General features: G+C 43.5%; 1 protein-coding gene across 1 annotated transcript in view; it reads left to right on the top strand.

Moving 5' to 3' along the window:
• dysf (dysferlin, limb girdle muscular dystrophy 2B (autosomal recessive)) overlaps positions 1-10,000 on the top strand; it is a 65,007-nt gene that overhangs the window by 43,139 nt on the left and 11,868 nt on the right. Inside the window, exons 43-46 of the mRNA XM_080486854.1 lie at positions 1,330-1,428; positions 7,117-7,245; positions 8,059-8,214; positions 9,013-9,104. Coding sequence (XP_080342980.1) covers positions 1,330-1,428; positions 7,117-7,245; positions 8,059-8,214; positions 9,013-9,104 — 476 coding nt within the window. The remainder of the gene's footprint in view (positions 1-1,329; positions 1,429-7,116; positions 7,246-8,058; positions 8,215-9,012; positions 9,105-10,000) is intronic.

Raw genomic sequence — 10,000 nt, forward strand, 5'->3', positions numbered from 1 at the left:
ACAAATTTCTGCCTGAAACGTGCAGATTTCTGGTCAAAATCCCCCATAGTGCTCGAGAATATTTATTTAAATTCATGTTTTTTGGTATCCGGTGATAGAATTGATCAAGTTTAGCACATTTGTCAATGACTTTCATCATGTTTAGCATGTAGCGTAGCCGGTGTGTGAGCCCAGAAACTCTTTAGCATGTAGCATGTAGCTTTGCAGGTGTGTGAGCCCCAAAACTCTTTAGCATGTAGCATGTAGCTTTGCAGGTGTGTGAACCCCAAAACTCTTTTGCATGTAGCATCGCCAGTGTGTGAGCCCAGATGCTCTTTAGCATGTAGCATGTAGCATCGCCAGTGTGTGAGCCCAGAAGCTCTTTAGCATGTAGCATGTAGCCTCACCAGTGTGTGAGCCCAGAAGCTCTTTAGCAGGTAGCATGTAGATTTGCAGGTGTGTGAACCCAGAAACTCTTTAGCAGGTAGCATGTAGCCTTGCAGGGGTGTGAGTTACGAAACTCTTTAGCATGTAGCATGTAGCCCAGCAGGTGTGTGAGTCACGAAGCTCTTTAGCATGTAATGTAGCCGGTGTGTGAGGGCCCAATATTCTTTAGCATGTAGCATGTAGCTTTGCAGGTGTGTGAGCCCCAAAACTCTTTAGCATGTAGCATGTAGCATGGCAGTGAAACTACTCAGCGACGTCGGGCTAACTCTGATGATTAAGTTGCTGGCGTCGTACAAACTATCTTTAACCTCTTCTTGATATTTTGTAAGAATAGAATTCTCGATATGTAGTACTTTTCTCATTAATATTAAAGAATCTAACGTCCCCTGTGCTCTCCTGTGTGTGACGTTGTTGACGCATGGTATTCCGTAATACCCGTTGAGTTTTATCAGGAATCTTGATCCAAGTTCGAGTAGGGATGGGATTGGACACGATTTTTTATGATTGCGTCTCCATTTTGCATCCCTAGTAAATGTCAGTACTATTGTTTTATCTTTGAGTTTTTTAAGGTCCAACAACAAAAATGGTCGTTGTTTGGGTGTAAGGAATGAATGGATCAATAGGTGGAGGATAAAAACAGATAAAAGTGGATGGAAAAGTTGCAAAAACAGACCAGAGGAGAGAAAGAAATGTCAGTGAGCCACGTTTAAAGAACAGAAACTGGATTAATGTCATCAACCATCCAAAAACTATAAGAAGCATTAAATCCCGTAAGCTACTGACGTCCTTCGAGCTCCAGAAGTACATTAAATGACATCTCATGCAAGTGGAATATTGCTGCTGCGATCACAGATTCAGTCGGTTTAAAGTTGTTCTTTCCTCTCCGGTCTCCCGACCCACCAGGAGGAAGAGTTCATGGACTGGTGGAGTAAATTCTACGCTTCCACCGGAGAGAAGAACAAGTGCGAGACGTATCTGGAGCGAGGCTACGACACCCTGAAGGTACGACTTCACCTGATAAGACGCCTCAAATGTTGCTGAGAGTAACACAATGACATCACACGACACAAAAATAAACACTATTCCCACTTGACGCAGGATTTTGATTAAAATATCGACGTTTACGTCTCACGTATGGCGCCCTCTGGTGTCCACTGTAGTTATGACGGTTACAATGTTAGGAGGGAAAATATAGATAGAATGTCACCAATCAAGGGTGGCGAGACGAGGACGGAAGATGGAGACGATGCAGCTTTTTGTTCCTTTTTCATTTGGAGGTTTTTGCTCCAAACCTCACCTTTTAAACTTCCTCCTGTCAGTCTGGACCTCCATCTTCCTCCTCCTCCTCCTCCTCTCTTCTCATGCCCCGAACAGCGTTTTTTCCCAAATTCCGTCGAATGACTCACCCGTCGGTGAACGTTCTTCAGAAAGCGCCGCAGTGGGATGAAGCCTTCATCGGCGTCTCGTCATTAGTGTCGTTCTGGTTCAGGAGCCCCCCCCCTCCTCCTCTTCTTCCTCCTCCTCCTCCTCCTCCATCACCCACGCTCTGTTCAACCCCTTGTCCCGATTCTCTCGGCCCGAGCGGCGACCTCGTCCCTCCGCCGGGACGCTCAGCACACGTCAGTCTTCTACTCTGATGCCCAAACAAATGACTCATCGTGGCAGAATGTGGTCGTTTTATTTTTTTATTTATTTTTTTATGACTTTTAAATGAGACCCCTAACCTCTCCCTTGAAAGCCATTCTCCATCGGGGGCAGCCTTAACTTTGCTATTTGATTTCTTTTGTGTGCTTCAACTGGTAATATCGAGCGTTTTGATTCATTTTGCAGCCGCAAAGCTGCTTTTCTTTGCGTGTCTGTGTAGTTCAGGCCAAACCGGAGCTCTAAAGGTGAAGGCACCGCTCAAACACACAGTTGATTCACAAAGAAACACACGAAAGATATTATGAAAATAAAAGCACATTTAAAAGCCAATTAAACTCAGAACGCTGCAGTGAACAATAACCGGGTTTAAATAACTTTAATGCTGCTTCGCTTTGTTTGGTTCTGGGGAAACGCAGTGGACCGGTCCCAGATAGACTGAGTGGTTAAAATGTTCGGCTGGTCAAAAGCAATAATTTCACCGATTTAGTTGTTGGAAAACATCAAAACTAATCTGACTGGAAACTCTCAAAGTGGTAGATTAAACGGCTTCCAACAGAATGTAAGATTTCAAATTTAAACGTTTTCTGTTATTTCCATTAAAAAAATTATCGGTTGAGAAAAGTTTTTTAAAAATTGCATTATTACCTTTATATTTTAAGGTTTAAAAAAAGATAAAAGTTGTTATTGCAACAGGGTTAATGTACAAAAAAGTAGCGATAACTTAAAAATACAGGACAAGCATGAATAAACCTTTAAGCTTCAGCCTTTTGCTTTACTTAACACTTGTATTTGTTAAATTATGATCGTTTATTCATTCATTCAAAAAGAACAATGTCTTATGATTACATTTAAATAACTTTTACAAAGTTACCCCAAATTCTAGTTGCGGCCATTTTTTTTTTTTCAGTCCCGACTTGAGGCAGTATCACTTAAAAGTTAAACTTTTAAGTGATAAATATCGTCTTGTGTTTTGGGTGTGAGTTCACACAACAGTGGCGCCTGAAGCCACTGGAATGTCAGTTTTTGAAAACAGCTCCCAAGGTGGAACTTTTTGAAAATGATCGAGCTCCGTAGAAAAGCTTCAGAAAAGTTTTGAATAACTATTTGAAAGCGATGTCCACCCACGGAATAGGATATACTTAGCATGCCAGGCCTTGTTTCCATGGAGACGGAGTCGGAGCGTTTTTGAAAAGCTGTGTTTTCAGTGCCTCCGAAGACCCGAAACGCAGCGGAAGTTTTTCCGATTTCACTTTAATTTCGTTTAAACGTGGCCGAGTGAACAAATCAGCCCGTATTCATGTTATCGCTTATATTTTCTTTCTTTCTCCTTAAACTGGCTTATTGAGCTAAAATGTAAAAAAAAATAAAATAAAAAGTTTTCTAAATGTTCCACAAAGCCCACGTTGTTCGTGGTCTCTTGTGAAAGAACATTTCTTTTGAGTGTTTCTTGGGATGAAACCATTAAATTGAACGGCCCAGTGGAGAACGATACCGGCTCGCCCAACAGGCCTCGACCCCTGAGCGACTCTTTCCACTTTTTTTTTCTTCTTCTTCTTTCATGGAGGAAGCCCATTAAACAGCTTCACCCCGGCCGATGGAAACTCTTCCAAGTCGCCTTTTGAGGGTTGTATTTTTTTTTTTGCGACATTTCAAAACTTTGCCCAAATTTGACAAGTTGGGTGGAAACCAGCCTGATGACCAATGAGCCACAGCTTCGCCTGCCGTTCACCCTCTCCTCCTCCTTTTTGATTCCCTCCTCCAGCCTCTCCGTTGCTTTCTTTGACCGGCCTCCGTTTTAGAAATGAGACGCCGTTTCTTTCGCCCTCCTCTGATTCCCCCCCGGCAGCCGTTGGCGGGAATCACGCCGCCGCAATCAGCGGCGACGACGTTTCCAAACCTCGCCGTGACCCGAGAACTGCTAATGCCTCTCCTCCTCCTCCTCCGCCCGTCTACTTCTCAGTTGCATCACCAATTTAAGCGCAGCCGTCCGCCAGAAAATGAGCTGTTGAATTAGCTTCGAGCGCCAGAGCCAGGCCGCCATGCGACGCGCCAGAAATAGAACATGGCGGGCAAACGAAATGAAAAATCTCTGAACCGGGTTTGAGGTTCTACCTTGGTATACACACTAGAACAGTTCATCATCTCTCCCCTCACAAAGCGGCACCAGACGCATTTCAACGTGTTGCATGGATCAGAAGTCCGCCGCGAGCTGGAGCTACCACGCTTAATGAGTTAAAAAAAAACAAAACAGCATTTTCAAAAAGTTGCATTTTCCCCATTTTCCTCAAGATGAAGAGTTTTTAAAAAAGTGCCGTTTCACCCGTTTCCATGGAGATGGAGAGTTTTCAAAAAGTAGCATTTTCCCCCATTTCCATGGAGACAGGAGTCTGAGCGTTTTGAAAAGTTTCATTATTCCTGTTTCCACGGAGCTCGAGCTAAACGTTTTCAAAAAGTTGCATTTTTCTCTTTTTCCATGTAGATGAAGCCCAAGCATATACAAAAAGTTGCGCTTTCACCCGTTTCCATGGAGAAAGAACCAAAGAATTTTCGTAAAGTTGGTCATCCCCCCCCCCCCCCCCCCCCTCTTTTCATGGAGACACTCCCCCTTGGAAACCGTTTCCCAAACTGTCGCATCTTCAGTGGCTCCAAGAACACACCGAAAGTTTAGAATTTTCACTTGAAAACGTGTAAACGTTGTTTCTAAAGTACATTTCCTCCCATTAGCAGTGTACTTTTAAAGACCTGTAGAAACAAATTTTCACTACATCTGCATTTTCTCCCCATATCCACCTCCCCTCCCCCGCCCCCGCCTCCGCCGCCCCTCCCCCGCCTCCACCTCCCCTCTCCCTCGGTACTGGGTTTGGTGTTTGAGTATTGAAATGAAGCGCACTTTCCGGACCTTTCTTTGGCTTACATCATCCCTGTCATCACGCTTTCCTCCCGCCCTGCTGTTCCAACCCCCCCCCCCCCCCCCACCACCACCACCACCACCGTCGACCCTTCATCACGCTCATCTTCCTCTCCCTCGTCTGGAAGCTTCGTCGTCTCAATAGCAACGACGTTCCAGTGGCAGGAAAGCATCTCATCTGCTTTCATGAACCTTCTCCACCTTCTCTTTAAACTTACTTCATTAAACTATTTCGAGGAACCACAGTCTGTCGTGTGTGGAACCAACACATGTTCTGTGTTTTCAGATCAAACTAAGAACTGGTGAGGGGTTTTTATTCATTTTTCCACACTGATCTGACAGAGACCTCGAGGACGTCAATAGTTTTTCTTCTCCACATGTCTGACAAGAGCAACAACAAGTAGAGCAACATAAACTACAGCGTCATCTGCATACGTGGAGACATTTATACATGCAGTGGATGCTGAGTAGACAAATACGATGAAAGACCGTATAAAGAAGCTTCATTTCATAAAATGTTTATTTCAAACATGTTCAAAATAAAATATCAACAGTCAATAAGTAACATCAGAAAAAATATAATCAACCTGATTATATTTTTTTATATTTATGTCCAAAATAGAGTAGGACGCAGTACGACTGATTAAATCCCACCCCTCTATTTTAAGCTTCTAATAATTTAATAATCATTTAAACATGTTAGAACTATTATATTAGGACTAAAGATCTGTTGAAAAAGTATTAAAAAATTACTTTTTAAAATCATATACTGAAGTATAATAAACAATACATATAATATAATAAGGGTAGAATTCAAAATATGATTTGGCTTGAACGTTTACATCGTGTTGTTTACTATGTGTGGTTCTATGCGTGGCTGTAAAGTATTTGGGAGTATTTCTAGCTGCAGAACAGTGTTTTTATTTTATTTTGTATTTTGTTATAGTGAGTGTGGTCACGATAAAGACACAATTGGCCAAAGACGTCTCACAAAAACAAAATGAACCTTTATGCCACAAAACGTTTAAGCGTAGTCTTGTCGATGTTGTGCTGAACCGTGTACTTTGTACGTTTTCCAAACCCACATATAAGAGTAATGCGGTTTTCTCCTTGTTCTCGAGCGGATCAGTTCCCCACACTTGACTGATGCAATCCCAACGTCACCAATGAAAACAAATGAATCTTTTTCTGCTTCTGACACAAAGACGACCCTGCCCAGACGTGTACGCATCACACACACACACACACACACACACACACACACACACACACACACACACACACACACACACACACACACACACACACACACACACACACACACACACACACACACACACACACACAATGACGTAATACATTTTCCTGACCCCTTAACATTCACATATTAATCATCCCCTTAACTATAAAACCGCTTCACACTTAAAAGCAGTACAGTAGGGCGGGGTCTCACATGTTGGACCCCATCGGGGTTCAGTGTTCCACAGTATAAAGATACACTGGCTGATATTTGATGCCATAGAAAACAACGTGGGTTCTCGGCAACCCGATACCGACCGGTGGAAATATAGATTAAACATTTTAAAGGACACTCATTTAAGTCCTTGTTTTCACGATTATCACCAGTTGTAGAAATCCCGCAGAAGCGGTCCATCGTGTGGTCGGTCCAGGTACCTTCAGTATTCTAAGTTTCCGGCTCCTCCTTGATTTTCCTTCATTTGAATATTGGATCATAGGAGCTGCATTCAGAATCTGCTGTGTCTGTGTGAGCTGGACTGGCTCCGCCCACACATGCCCATAATATTAAATAAGTCCAGACAATAGTCTGGACTTATTTAATGACCGTAATCTCTGCAGTATAGGCCGCTACTTTTTTCACACGATGCCAATTTATGGATTTTTACATCTTAACCAGCTTCATGCTGCTGATACATGGGTGATGCGTTCAGGTGCATCACGTAACTCCGACCTTTCTTTTTTTTCCTTTTTAAATTTTGTGGGTGTGGCTTATATTCAGGTGCCCCCAATAGTCCAGAAATTACGGTAGCACATCATCACTCGTCTTAAGGTTGAATTACAAAAGTTGATTGCCCAACAGATGAAGCTTCGGTAAGTACCGTGTTGCTCCTCTTCCTCAGGTCTACAGTCAGGAGCTGGAGAAGGTGGAGGGTCTGGAGGGTCTCTCTGATTTCTGTCAAACCTTCAAGCTGTACAGAGGAAAGACTCGGGATGAAGGAGAAGATCCGTCGGTGGTGGGAGAATTCAAGGTAGGGTCGTCTTGTGTTGGTTTTCCTGCTTTTATGTGGCTGGATTACGCCAAATTAGAAATTAGAAAGAAATTAATGGAAAACCTTTGTGTTTCCACGACAACGGTGCTCAGGCACTGAAAACGTTAACATATTTGGTATTCTTATAATGGCTTCCTGAAGTCAGTCAAAATGTAGTAATATTAGGAAAATTCCATAGTAAAACCTCAGGAGACACTTGTCTTTATTAGCAAATTATACAGGAGTGATATTGACCAACTTTTAAAAACTTCCTCCGGGTCTGGTCGCTCCAGAAACCTTCAGTATTCTAAGTTTCTAGCTCCTCCTTGATTTTCCCCCATTTGAATATTGCATCATAGGAGCTGCATTCAGAATCTGCTGTGTCTGTGTGAGCTGGACTGGCTCCGCCCACACATGCCCATCTTGGGAAGAGGAGGACGTATTTCCTCTCGTGGTGCCATGTGCCAGAGCAGAGCTGTCTAATTGTGGGAGGAGGCAAAGGGATGGCCTACTTTGATTGGTTAAACCCCCGATGACACTATATAGGGTTTGATTTCTGATTGGTTGGCTGGAGCAACACACTTTTTAAAACCTGAAACAAGCCAGGGACAGAGAGGACAGACTGTCCAGGTATGGGGACGATTAGTACTGATGGAAAACTTTTAGAAGGTGGATTCTGCATCATATGAGCCTTTAACAAACAAAATGAAATCCTGTTCCAACAACATACACACTTTTCCAAACAAAAATTATTATAATTTTTTCCCCCTACTTTTTCTAAACTCTTTCCATCCCTCATTTCTCGCCAACCAGGGCATGTTCAAGATCTACCCTCTCCCGGACGACCCCACCGCCGCCGTTCCCCCCAGGCAGTTCAGGAGACTCCCTCCCAACGGCATCGAGGAGTGTTTGGTCCGGGTCTACGTCATCCAGGCTCACGGGCTGCAGCCCAAAGACACCAACGGGAAGGTAGGAGGAGCGGGCGGAGCACGTCTGTGACGGAGCGCCGGCTGGAGTGTTGATGGTGGGAGTGTCTGGGGGCGCTACGATTAGCTTTAGCAGACTGGGATAAATACCTTCCAGATTATAGAGCATCTTCCCCCTCTACCATCCAGATTATAGAGCATCTTCCTCCTCTACCATCCAGATTATAGAGCATCGTCCTCCTCTACCATCCAGATTATAGAGCATCTTCCTCCACTAACATCCAGATTATAGAGCACCCCCTTCTCTAACATCCAGATTATAGAGCATCTTCCTCCTCCAACATCTAGATGATAGAGCATCTTCTTCCTCTAACATCCAGATTATAGAGCATCTCCCTCCACCAACATCCAGATTATAGAGCATCTCCCTCCTCTAACATCGGATTATAGAGCATCCCCCTTCTCTAACATCCAGATTATAGAGCATCTTCCTCCTCCAACATCTAGATTATAGAGCATCTTCTCCCTCTAACATTCAGATTATAGGACATCTTCCTCCTCCAACATCCAGATTATAGAGCATCTTCCTCCTAACATCCAGATTATAGAGCATCTTCCTCCACTAACATCCAGATTATAGAGCACCTTCCCCCATTAACACCCAAATTATAGAGCATCTTCCTCTCATTAACATCCAGATTATAGAGCATCTCCCTCCACTAACATCCAGTTTATAGAGCATCTTCCTCCACTAACTGATGTAACTTCAGCTACATGGATGATGAATGGAGGAAACATGAGGACAAACTCTTGTGATGAAGCTCTATAACTGTGTTTTCAGTGTGACCCCTATGTGAAGATCGCTCTGGGGAAAAAGACCATCAGTGACCATGAGAACTACGTCCCCGGCACGCTGGACCCCGTCTTTGGCAAGTACGTTCACTAATGTGGAATGTTCAGAGTCCGGTCATCACATTCGCCGCAGACTTTCATCATCTTTTACATTGAAAAGCCTTTTCATGGCTCATTTCCATGCAAACCTGCGGATGCACTTTAGGTTTAAAAGCCTTCATGGATGTATTTTGCAGACTCGGGCTCGTGACATTGTTTTAAATTAAAATGTCTTATTTCTTTTGTGTGTTTTTGTTTACGTGGCAACGGCAGAAACACTGAAAAATAAAAAAAATGTAGTTAGCACGCCAGACCACAAGTTGGTGCTGTTGTTTGTTTTTATAATGAAACTACACACATTAACAAAGACGAGTATAATCCTGTGAACAGATGACCTGGATTGTTATTGCAGGTGCCATTGTTGTTATTGTCCATCTACTGAGCATGTGCAGAAGAACTTTCCTATCATGGAAGTCGTGTGCAGTAGCAGCGTTTCATAAAAGTGGCCTTTTCCCCCCGTTTCCATGGAGACAGAGTCGGAGCATTTCCAAAACGTTCTGTCTTTAGTGACTCCGAGCGCTGTTGTCGTATAAACAGACACACAAAACACAACGAAAGTTTTGCGTTTTCACTTGAAATTGTTGTCGCGTAAACGTGGCGTTAATATTAGGACGTTGTTGCTCCGTAACCGCGTCTCATGCATGTTGAGATGCACTCCGTCTTCACTGTGGTCAACGCACCTGAACTCTACTAAACCCCTCACTGGTTGAAATGTGTCTTTGTGGTCAAACTGCCTGAATAATACCTCTTGAAAACCTTTCTTCTCCTCCTCCTTGATGAGTTTATAACACTGTCCAGTAGATGGCAGTGTTGCAGAAGGAAACCCTTGTCAGGAAGCCCTGTGAAAACAGGAAGTTGATCGTCTTGGTGGTTTTAGG

The sequence above is a fragment of the Lipophrys pholis genome (assembly GCF_963383615.2).
Source record: "Lipophrys pholis genome assembly, chromosome: 18".
NCBI lineage: Eukaryota > Metazoa > Chordata > Actinopteri > Blenniiformes > Blenniidae > Lipophrys > Lipophrys pholis.